The 11,966-nt window shown below is 42.6% G+C and overlaps 2 protein-coding genes across 2 annotated transcripts; both read right to left on the bottom strand.

Annotated features, from left to right (window-relative positions):
* Nucleotides 1-839: 839 nt before the first annotated feature.
* Nucleotides 840-8,127, bottom strand: LOC148085854 (dual specificity mitogen-activated protein kinase kinase 6-like). The gene is made up of 12 exons (XM_087783941.1): nt 7,809-8,127; nt 5,488-5,551; nt 5,348-5,396; nt 5,151-5,264; nt 4,956-5,075; nt 4,396-4,512; nt 4,273-4,324; nt 4,072-4,199; nt 3,927-4,004; nt 3,712-3,851; nt 3,603-3,648; nt 840-2,383 (listed from the first exon to the last, which is right to left on the bottom strand). The coding sequence occupies exons 1-12, from the start codon at nt 7,885-7,887 to the stop codon at nt 2,306-2,308; spliced, it is 1,065 nt and encodes a 354-aa protein (XP_087640067.1). The 5' UTR covers nt 7,888-8,127; the 3' UTR covers nt 840-2,305.
* Nucleotides 8,128-9,038: 911 nt separating this feature from the next.
* On the bottom strand, nt 9,039-11,703 carry btbd17a (BTB domain containing 17a). Its single transcript, XM_087783939.1, has 3 exons — nt 11,640-11,703; nt 10,188-10,476; nt 9,039-10,113 (listed from the first exon to the last, which is right to left on the bottom strand). The coding sequence occupies exons 1-3, from the start codon at nt 11,686-11,688 to the stop codon at nt 9,039-9,041; spliced, it is 1,413 nt and encodes a 470-aa protein (XP_087640065.1). The 5' UTR covers nt 11,689-11,703.
* Nucleotides 11,704-11,966: the final 263 nt, after the last annotated feature.

Raw genomic sequence — 11,966 nt, 5'->3', positions numbered from 1 at the left:
AGTGACAAAAGCACAACAGAGGTTCCACAACTTTGCAGTTGAACTTCTCAGGAACCAGGAACCTTTTTGAATCTTACATATTGCGGATTTAACTCGGTAACAAATCTGGTTTAAAATGCAATTGAGTACAATTCATGAAAATAATAATAATAATAATAATAAGTAAGAGTTACATCAAAGTGTTTGTATTTAAAAGTATATTTCTAAAAAAGAAAACACCTATGAGAATCATTTGGTGTGACTAACTAGTTAAAGTCATTTAGTCTCTGTAAGTATTGTAACCTGATCTCATTACTAAAACATATAATTTAGTTCTGTATCAGATTATAATATCATATAGATATGTAAAATAATTAAGAAACATGTTGATGTTTTCTTAAACTTGTGTCAACATCATAATGTTACCAACTCTAGCAAAGCCTTTTCTAAATCAATCAATGTTTTACATTTTATCTTATCAGTGTTTAAATCATATAATCTATCATAGTGAGGTGAAGAGAAATGAATGTGAATCTTAAAATAAATCGTTGCTTGCTTATTGAAGCGATGATAAGCAAAATTCCAGATATCGTTTCTGGCGACCCCTTGTGTCGGAAAGGGAAACTTGTTGCTTTAATACTAATAAAACATAATTAAAAATAACTGTTTAAGACAAAATTATACATTTTTTTGTCTCGCTGAAATTGCAAATTTCCACAAGTCATTGTAAAAAAAAAAAGGGTATTATTGAAATTGAAAATGTATTTATAAGTATAAAGCATAAGAGCCGGTGAAGTCATAAGATGGATGACGAAGTCCTCTCATGTGGAGGCTAACTTACAATAAAGACAACAGTCTGGTGAAAGAAGCAGTTATTTTGTGTAAAAATAACATTTATTCATTCATATAATCGCACACGGACAGTTTTGAGAATCGTAGAAATAAACAGTCGTCAGTCAGACAACTTCACCACCTCCTCACTCCTCATGTAGTTCACCTCACTCCAAACACCGACAGCTAACACTTCCTTGTCCAGAATACACAACGTCAGCCGCGGCGTTCCTCACACAACTACTATTCAGTGGTTTAACATTTTCCCCCCATTGTCTTTTGTTACCGTTTTCAAGCTGTCAAATAATAAAACAAGTTCAACTCTTGAGGACCAAACGTACCATTGCAGTCGTTATAGTTCTAATCTTTCACTGGTGTAAACATTTCATCTTTCTTTACAGTTTCTTCTGAGAGTTTAATGCTTTTTTTCTTCTCCTCATTAAAATAAAATATATTGACGAGAAGTTCCAGTTTTCACACAGACTTCCTGCTCCTTGCTGACCACGCCCCAGATATGCAGAGTCAGCAAGATCATGCAGTAAATTTCTGTCTGCACGACTTAAGCCTCAGAACGAAAATAAATCATTGAACATCCTGCCAATATGCAGGACAGGTGGGAAAAGACAGAGCCGGCTTTTAGCGCAACGAAAAGGTGACCAGGACACGAGCAACAGCAGTGACACACTAACCGTTATCGCAGAGAAATGGATCAGGGTGGACGAGAAATTAAAGGTGATAATAAAGTTTCTGTCTGTGTGGACGACAGAGAGGCACGGAGATGTTTACAGCATCAAAGCCAAAGTTAAAACACGGTTGCAATAAATAAAAACAAAAAGCAAAACGTACACGTCAACTGATATTGAATAATTACCAGAGTGATAATCCTGCTCTGATTTGGAGGGCTCTGATTGGTTCAAACTCTTCACGCGCACACACACACACACACACACACACATTTACGTTAATCCATTAAATTAAAACCTCCATTAGCAAAACTTACATTTAAATGTTCATCCTGTGAACGTTCAAATGTCCAGCTCGTGTACTAGTATGTTCCAACATATTTAGATTAAGATGATGAACTTGCAATCCTTGAGATTAAAATGCTTAGCTCACGACACATAGAATAAAAGGTTTAGCTCACGCACAGTTCGACTATATTACTGTCCTTCAATCCCTTCCATTTAAAGGTTGATCCAAACGCGCAGCTCACAAACACTGGGATTAGCACGTTCAGCTAGCATAGATTTAGACAAACAGTTTGTGAAATTTTCTTAGATTAAACTTCTCTGATGTTTCTTTTGCATACATTTGAGATCCATCTGGATTACAGGTGAGAGGGCTTTCAGTGATGTCACCAGGTATGGCTTCATGGCTCCGCCCCCTTTTTTTCCATTACCAGGCGACCTCAAGGTAAGGATCCACACACTCTCACAGAAGGGTAGAGGTTCATTTTCGTGTAGGACAGGGGGAGCAGACTCGTGCAGGCGTGACCTCAGTCTCCAAGGATGACCTTCACAAAGGTCGCTACATCCGTCTCTTTGGTCTCGTGACACGTGAAGAAGGGATGTTGCTGCGGAGGAGAAAGAGAGAGAGTTGAGGCGCAATGACTACAGTCGACACGCGACGCAGTGGTGATGTTGCGCCCCCGTGTGGCCAAGAACTTGACACACTGACCTTGTTGTAACACCAAGCAGTGGTATGCTCCAATATTATGACTACTAGCCTGATATTCACGCAACAGAAGATAAGGAAAGTACTCGTAATGTTACCCATCATCCGTGTCTGTGTGTATACTAGTAAATATATTTATTATTTATATTTCAATGAGCTGATTTAGTAAACAGAAGCAGCAACTTTGATCATCTACTAGCAATACTCATGTCAGCGATGATATTGTATTTCAATATATGAATGATTCGAATATCTAACTTGTGAAATGAAGGACATGATGCACTCAAAGTGAATTCAAAACAATCAAGAGGGCATTCGAAGACTATTTTAATGATTGTTCGTTGGTGATTTAATGTTTGTTTACAGTGTTAAAACACCGCCATTGCAATTTTGTTAAAACACCAGCACAGCTGTCATAGTTCACATTTGCACTTGTTTGCTAGCATCATTTTGATGCTACGGAATCTGACAAGAAAAAGTTAAAAGGACTTTTAATTTTGACTTCAAGGGATTAAAATTTCCAACCTATTGCTTCAGTGTAGACAGGAGACTGGAAATGCTTGCGACATTTACCCAAGTATTTCCTGTCTGTATCACTTGTTATTCTTTAAACTTCAGCTACAAACTAACTTAAAACATATGCTCATTTATGTTTTTTCATTGACAAAAATTCTTGCTGAAGCTCCAATACAAGATGGACGACCTTTAGTTGACATAAAGGGGGGATTAGAAAATGATTTGAAAATGATTGACTTTTGGGTGAACTATGACTTTAATATAGTTCCATCTCTAATTTATTATAAAACTTTCTTGGAGTAAAAAAAACAAAAAAAAAAAAACGCTATTTTAGAGCTTATAATAAGTGAAAAGTCAGCCCACAAGATCTCTGTTCCTTGTAGCACCTGTGAGAGACTGTTAAGTAGTTTGGCGGTGACTAACAACGACACTAAAAGTTGCAGAGTGAAGATCATTGTTAAAATATTAGAATATGTATGAGTCATATGAACAATTTATTTTTAAATGTTAATTTTTGCTGCTTTAAGTAAAGACAGGAAACAAAAAAGTGCAGCAACACAAACATTGAGCTTCTCTGTTCAAAGTGTCATAAAAACACTCACCATGAGTTCTGTGTATGACGGCCGATCTTTGGAGACTTTCTTCAAACTGTAAATGTGAAAGAACTTTACAGAGATGAAACCACCACAGACAGAAGAGGTTCGGACGCACCATAGGCAGCTGAAGTCCACAAACTCGGGCGAGAACTGTTCGGATGGAAGCTGGGGTGAGGGTTCCTCCACCACCTGCTTCAGCTGCTGGAACGGCGTCCCCCACGAGTCGTACGGGAAACGCAGAATGGCGAGCTCGATCTGGGAGACGATGTGTGACGGAGAGTGAGGAGACACATTTATGTAGCAGACACACACACAAAAACACTGTGTTACCATGGTGATTCCCAAACTCCAGATATCAGACTTGACGTTGTATCCTTTCTGATTGGTCTCGGGATTGATCCTCTCGGGCTGCAGGACAGAGCGTCACGTGAGGGCGATGACGACTGTGATGATGTCACACGGTGTCTGGTCTTACCGCCATGTAGGGTTTACAGCCGGCGTCCATGGTTTTGGCGACCGAGTCGACCAGGTAGCCGCTGATGCCGAAGTCACACATCTTCACCTGACCCCGTATGTTGATCAGAACGTTCGACGGCTTCACATCTAAGAAAACAAGAGAGTTTTGCTTGAATCTGTCCACCAAACGAGTCTCTGGGCGGACAGGCGTGTGTCTGACCTCGATGGATGACCTGCAGGTGACTGTGCAGATGCTCCAGAGCTTTGACGATCTACAATCACATGAAAGACGTCAGAAATAATGATGTCCATTGCCCTTGAGTCATTTGGTCACATGACCCACCGAGACAGCTATCTTTCCAAGGATGTCCTCCGGAATCTTCAGACCTTTCTCGATCACCTGCTTGTAGAACTTGTCCAGGGATGTGTCCATGAGCTCCATGCAGATCCACACGTCACCCTGAAAACAGCAGCGAAAGGTTCAATCGTTCTTTTTAACAATTGTATCTGATATTCAAAGTCTGATATTCAAATTCCAATAATTAAAAAATACATTTTCTAAATTCTAATGTTGGTATGTCTAGCCAGTTAAATAATTGAAAAATGTCTAATAGTGCCATCATTTTACATTATTAAATCCGGTTATTTGAAAATGTTTAATGCCAAAAAAAACATTTGATATGTAAACTCAACCAGTCGATAATCCGATGCACTTTCATACAGTCTAGAGAGTAACCTGCAGCCCTTGTCTTGAACATGGTGAGAACATGGTTTTATTTTACTTTTACTTATTGTTTTTTTTTTTTACTTTGAATGCGCTAACATAAGGGCCAAGTGTTGTCAGTTGTCAATCTGCTGAGCCTCCACTAGAGGGTGCTGTTTCCCCATATTAACAAGAGTCACCTCTCTGAACAAAGCCCCGTAGAAAGTGACGGTGTAGAAGCAGTCGACGGTCCTCATGGAGATGTCCAAGTCCATCAGAAGACGCTTCTGCTCCTGCGTGTTGACAGTGGCCCGGATCCTCTGAAATAAAACCACACCATCATCAAGATCCTATATAACCAGTCACACCCGGGGGCCTCAAGGTTCTACACAGACCTTCACCGCCATGATGAGTCCACTGGGCACGTGTCTCATCTTGTGCACCACACCGTAGGCTCCTCGTCCCAGCTCACAGATCTCATCCAGGTCATCTGCCTTCACCTCAAAGTTCTAACCCAGCACAGAGAGCACGGGAGGTCAGAAATTCAGTTCTCAGTTCAGCTGGCGTAAACAAAAAAAAAAGAAAGAAGCACCTTCTCCCCGATGGTCACGCAGGCTTTGGAGTCCAGATCTCTAGGTGCGCTGGAACACAATAAAACACCAGGTTAGGAGGAGCCTGATTCCAACCAGGAGCTCAAACGCATTCATGAATGTTGTTGATTTTTCATCTTACACTGCAGCTGGAGCTGGTTGCTCAAACACTTCTTTAGACAGTTTCAGCACCGGTTTCTTCTTGGCTGGAGATGTTCACACACAGATAGATGCAGAACTGTTACATTTGAATCAGTTTAAGGCAGTAACACACTTTCTTTCTATTTACAGTTCCTTTGTTCAAACAAAACACCATAAAACTGTCACTGTTTTTATACCAGGAGACCCAGATACAATGTTTTATTTTTACATCTTGATGATATTAACTGGCGAACTGCTCGACAAAATTGATTGGAAATGAGAATTACTGACCTCTTAGAGAAGGTTTTAGGTTTTAAAGGTAAGGTAAAGCCTTTACATTATACATAAGGAAAATGGGGGACAAATATCATCCATATCAGTCCAATTCCAATGATACCATGTTAATACATATTAAATAAGGATGATTTCAGCTCATATTGGGAATTGTAAGTAGGGATGTGTATTAGCAATACCTCTTAATAAAGGTGCAACAATATAATATATTGTGATATATTCGAATACTGTCGGAACAAGGATATATTTTCAATATTGACCGAGTACTCTGGTATTGTAGTATTTAAAAACCACATGACTCTTGATGATTTTTTTTATACCATAATATTGTGCAATCATCAGCTCTAAAATTAGCTGTAGACTACTGTATCCTCTCGACCCCAGCCGTCGCTGGGATTGTACAAGATTTCACTCCTTTAGCTGCAGAGGAGGTAATGACCATCCAGTAACATGAAGTTTATTTGCTACACAACAATGAACAAACGCTGTGAATATCAGCATGTTAAATGTTAATAAAATAAATTCTCTTTTATACACACTTCATTGAAAGTTAAACCAATACAGACCTTTACAGAAAAAAATGTTTTTTTAAATATTAATACAGTGCTGTTAAAAATCAATATCATGAACGGTTTTATCAATCATATCCTAAAATTAAAGTGTACAGATATTTTCCTACACCCCTAATTGTAAGACCTATAATCTACCTGAAGGTACTCACTCCTTAAAATTAAGATGAAAATTATAGCCGGACAACGCCCGCTATTTCAACTCGTTATTGTGTAAACTAGTAAAAGAAAGTTGGGAATGTTTCAGTTTAAGTGCACTAAATTACCCAGCCTTCATAGCAACAACATTAACCAGCTGACTAACTTTTTCTTGAGAGGTTCAGTGAAGTTCAGCAGCACCAAAGTCTCAGAGTTGCAGCGAGAGCTGGTATCTGTGAGGCTTTGGAGCCGTCGTGCTCTGACACCAGAGGATCATTGATCGGCTGCAACCGTCGACCGCTGCTGCTGCTGCTGCATCTGCATGTCTCACAGCAGCAACCAGGAAGCTGCGCCCACTCTCGGGCAAAGTAGCTGGAATTTCAAAAATGTCACCAATTCCTGATTGGAATTGACCAATTCCTCGCACAATCCTTCACTAATCCTCCTGATTATTTGAGAAGCAGCACAGCTGAGGTATGAAGAATGGATGAAGTTCAGCCCAAGAATAGGTTTGTGCTCAAGAAGTCAGTGTTTGCATGACAGAGACTAGGGGGCGCTGTCTGTGTCCCCTGTGTGTCGACTAGAAACGCTAGTTGAAGAGGTCTAAAATAAGACCCTCCACCCCCAACAAAAAGACCCCCTGCAGCTGTCAGAAGCAGCTCCGAGTCCACGACCAGATCACACATATCTCAGTCCAACTGTTAGAGCAACATGACTCTGCAGGCCCGGGCTGAGGATCTGGACCGGCTGCAGAACTTGTTAAAAAAAAAACAGTTTTATTCAAGTTCTAATGTCCAACTCTGGGTCGAAATGCAGAACCATTTTTAAAGCAAGATTGCAAGATCCTGCAGCTATAGTTCCAGAACCAGCCACAACACGAGCCCAGTAACCAGCTGCAGGAGGGACTCAAAGGGTGGCAGCTCGGCCTGCAGCTGGAAAAACCTCTTGTTAGTCCTGCAGCTGGATCCGAACCAGCACCAGAGCACAGCTGCATGCCCTCTCTCTCCAGCTGGAAGACTTGTGAGCGAAGACATGGCTGCAGAAGTTTGCAGGTCTGCAGGTCTGACCGCAGGTCTCCCTGCAGAACTGACTGAGCCCCACTGAGAAGAGTTCGGCTGGAAATCTCGTGACTATTCTTGGATTACTGTGTGCGCCGCTAATAGCGTCAATACTGCGCATCGTCTTACCAGGAACTGTGCGCATGCAAACATGGACAGTGGCAGCGGGGGCTGCAGGAGGGGGGGGGGTGTAGGGGGTTCGAACAGGAAATGCATCTGACCCTTCGTGTACCGTGGGCGGGTGAGCCCCCTCGCGCACTTACCTCCCTTCTGCTGAGTCCGCTCGCCTCGGCTGCGATGGGGGGGAGGGGACGACCCTCCCCTCCCGCTCCCTCCCTCCATTGCACTGGAGCGTCAGCGGCTCGTTTTGCAACAAAAGGTGCACAAATTCGAGCCTCGATCCTCATGCACTCGGAGCCGTTTCGCGGGGTGCGCGTGCGTGGGGGCGCGGGCGGCGGCGGGGCGATTGCACGAGCCCGGGGGGCGTCGGTGGACGGTGCAGTCCTGCAGGGAAGCTTCCGCAGCAGCTACATGTTGGGCCCAGCTGGCGGCTGACAGACGGATCCTAAAGTTGGATCGCTGAGACTCGAGCGTTCTTCCTGCTCCGGCGCGGGGGCTGCTGGGAGATGGAGTCAATTGTAGTCTTCAAAGAAATGTAGCGCTTTGAGAAGCTGTCAGTTTGATTTAAACGTTCAGAAATAATAGTATTAACGTGTATTATCCTCACTTGAACAAAATACACAAGTAAAATGTATCAAACTTCTTTATTACTTTAATACTTTTCAAGTAATAAACGCTGCACAGAAGAGGGTAGAAAATATGAATATGCTAGTTAAACAAAGCTAATTATTAAAACAAATAAATAAAGTTATCCCAATCGAACTTTCTCAATACAAATAAGTTAAATAATAATATAAATCATTAAAAAAAGGCAATTTAGATCTTTAAGGATCGATGAATATTAACCATAGTTACTGCTTTAGGCAGTTCATAAGAATTTTACTTTATTAAAAAAGAAGGTTTTTTCTGTGAAATTAAAGACTTTATTGAGAGTATGAAGATTAGACCACATTAGTTACATCCTTGAGGCTGTTCAGGGACAAAGGGAGTACATTTTAAAAGGAATGGTAGATTTTTTTTGATGCAACATTAAGCGATGAATGGAGTAGCACCAATATTTCATTAGAAAGTGACTAAATGAGAAACAAACAATCTAGATATGACATCATCTTCATTTAACTAGTGGCCTCATGAAGTTCGGACCAGGACGGATTTCACATTAACTGTCATATTTAGAAGTACAACATACAAGGACCTGGGATCTTTGAAGAAATAATAATTGGGAAATGAGCCAAACAACTATTCTATATGGAGAACTAAGTGAAATTAAATCCGATTTGGGGTTTAGGCGCTCAGTAGAGGATACAGGTAACTGACTGATGATGTAACCATTATTGCGAAATAAAGAAAACTACATGGTAACAGGACAGTTGTCAGTTTTTGGTGGTGACGAGGGATTGGTACATCGGCTTTACCACAATATGTAGGTAGAGGGAGCTGTCGAGAAGGTAGTCGGAAGTACGCCGGTACAAATCTGCCTCCGCCAAGAAGTTTCCATTCTCTTCGGTGCTCTGGTGGAAGTTGTACACGTGTTTGACGACCACCTTCCCTCTCTGCTGCGCCATCACCAGCACCGTCTTCTGGAAGCTCACGCCAGCAAAATCCGCACTGGATGTCGCCGGCGTGATGATGATGCGTGGTCGTCCTCCGTCCACCCTCGTTGGTTGCATGGCCCCGGTCTCTGTGTACATGGACCTCATGCTGAGAGGTAGCCATCTAGGCGAGAACAGGGCGTTCCATGTGACGCGTTTGCTGGCGTCATGGCCGCTGGGTCCTAGCTGGGTCTGGAAACTGGTGCTTCGGTCGTCTCTGGTCGGGTTGCTGATGACCCAGGACGTCCCCCAGAGTTGCGAGAGGTAGTTCCGTGGAACGAAGAGGCTGCAGTTCACGTCAAAGTATTTAGCCATGTGCATGGGCGAGGCCGAGTGGAACTGGTAGGACATGTACAGCAGATCCCTCACAGACTCCTGGTAGCGAGCCAGTGTTGAGGACTGGGTCTGGAGTCTGAAGAGATCCCGAGGAGGCATCATGGCGTAACGCACGGCTCGAAGGGCGTTCTCTGCCGTCAAACCGTCCGGATCGTTCGCAGCAATCCAGGCCTCGAGGGCAGAGAAGAGTTCCATCTCGCTCTGTAGCACCAGGTCGGACCGCTGCAGCAGCGACATGAGCAACTGGCTGCTGATGGTCACCCACTCCCCGCTCTGCAGCACCGAGGTCAGGTTCCAGGCCAGGTACTGCAGGCAATTCTCCTTTAAGGTCACATCACCGACCTGCACTGCATACTCATACCAAGCTGCCACGTGACCCGAGGGTGAGTCCCGGGCCAAGTTCATGGTCATATACTGGGTCACTCCCTGTTGAAGACCAGTAACCTGGTACTTGGTGGCAAGTTTGTGCAGAGATATGGCCTGCTCCAGACGCACTGATAGCTCACCACAGTACAGATACCTGTGGACAGAAGCGTCTGGTGTCATAAATCTCCCATAAGAGGCTAGTTTGAAGTGAAACACTTTCAACTCTACCTGATGAACTTGTCGAACACAGCAGCACAGGCAGAACTCTCCTTCAGAACCAGAGTGCTGCTGTTGCGGATCAGCAACATCTCCTCAAATACAGGACTTTGCAGGGACAGAACCAGCGAGTGGACCGAGATCACTTTGACGTCGTCCGCGTTCGGGGTCTCCACTCTCAGGGACACATCGCTGCCATTACCCTGAAGCAGCAGCGCCTCCAGGCGTTGAACCAGCATCAAAGAATGACTAATGGTGTCTGCTGGACCGCCGCCATCCGAACCGTCTCCTGTCACAGGGCCTTTGGAACAAATACAAGTAAATAAATTGGTCAACAGAGGGCGCCAGAGCAGAACGTGTTCCAGAATATCGTTTTGATATTTAACGACAACATTAGACGTTTAAGTAATATTATATGTAACCCCATACGTTAAAATGAAGCTGTTTCCCGCTTATTTAGCAGTACCAATCAGAAAAGCTTTAGCCAACATTTGAATTCACTATAAAAACCTAAAATAAACACCAAATGTAAATCTAAATATGTAACCCTGAATCTAAATTCTAAAACCAGATCCAAAACTAAATGTTAGTATACTAACAGATTCAGTATTTGTTGCCCGCCAGGTTCTATTACGACTAAATTATATGACCTCCACAGTTTATAGATGTCTGCACGACCCTCAATTGGATTAGATTAAAGTGTATATAATCTAATCTAATCTAATTGAGGGTCGTGCAGACATCTATACTTTTTTTATGCCTGTAACTGTGATCAGTCTAAATCTAAAAAAATCCTAAAAGATGCATTTCTCGTTACATCTAAATACAATATAGAGGCTAAATGAGGGGAAACCGTGGCAACAGAGTATTATATTATATATTAATCAGGTCAGACTCAACTGGATCCATGTCATCGATCTCTTTTCTTTTTTTTTCAGCTGCACGAGAGTTTGGATCATCAGGGATTGTAGGTCACGTTTAATTAAAACTCACACGCGACCTCAGAGGACACACCATCGACACGAGTGAACATAATTACAAACCCAACTCAAACGACCTTCAATTTAGACCATGAATTCCCAAACCACGAAGGCCGTCTCTGAACAACCGTCTTACACAGCAGATATTTTTCAATGATTCATTCCTCAGTACAACAATTCTAAAACCACAGCAACTAAAGTATGAAACAATGTCAATGTTCACTTGAGTGACAGATCTACTGCCACTACTTTTCTGATTCTTCATTCATTTAGAACTTCTGTTGAAAAAAACCATGACTAGACTCAATTCCAGTCACTAAGAAAACTGTTACTTCTAGTCTTAACTATAACCTTTGCATATCAAACTAATACAGTGTATCACTTCTTAATACTTCTACCACTACTCTACTACTACTCTCTACTACTAGGAAAAAAAACATAAATAAAAATAAAAAATGAAGCTCAAAGTCCAGTCTTAACTCACCTGCAGCTGCAGAGCCCAGGCCCAGCATCAGAACCAGCACCAGCATCATGACCTGTAGCCGAGCGAAGCCTTTCTCTCGTCTCTCTGCAAACTCTCAGTCGTAGAAAGTGGTGGACTAACCACGAGGGACAGCAGGGTAGGGAGGGTGTGGACTAAATGTGGGACAGTGGTTCTCCTCGCAACATCCGTCCCGCCAAGCTCGCAGCACATCGATGCAAAGCAGGCTGTTTCCATGACAACCACGCCCTTGTCCCCCAGGCATCAGTGAGAAGCTGTGTTTCTCAAGGTTCTGTCCACATTCACAACGATTTAAACTATCTGTAAAAT

This window comes from Callionymus lyra, chromosome 2 (assembly GCF_982586985.1).
Source record: "Callionymus lyra chromosome 2, fCalLyr1.hap1.1, whole genome shotgun sequence".
NCBI classification, from domain to species: Eukaryota; Metazoa; Chordata; class Actinopteri; order Syngnathiformes; family Callionymidae; genus Callionymus; species Callionymus lyra.
Note: the sequence above shows the minus strand (reverse complement) of the source record. Positions and strands in the feature narration are given on the sequence as shown.

Coding starts and splice junctions, on each gene's coding strand:
- LOC148085854 (XM_087783941.1), bottom strand. CDS start 7,887: ATGGAGGGAGGGAGCGGGAGGGGAGGGTCGTCCCCTCCCCCCCATCGC. Junction 5,397..5,487: donor CAACCAGCTCCAGCTGCAGT/GTAAGATGAAAA, acceptor ATTGTGTTCCAG/CGCACCTAGAGATCTGGACT. Junction 4,325..4,395: donor TTGGAAAGATAGCTGTCTCG/GTGGGTCATGTG, acceptor ATGTGATTGTAG/ATCGTCAAAGCTCTGGAGCA.
- btbd17a (XM_087783939.1), bottom strand. CDS start 11,688: ATGATGCTGGTGCTGGTTCTGATGCTGGGCCTGGGCTCTGCAGCTGCA. Junction 10,477..11,639: donor CCTGGGCTCTGCAGCTGCAG/GTGAGTTAAGAC, acceptor TTTGTTCCAAAG/GCCCTGTGACAGGAGACGGT. Junction 10,114..10,187: donor GTGTTCGACAAGTTCATCAG/GTAGAGTTGAAA, acceptor TTCTGTCCACAG/GTATCTGTACTGTGGTGAGC.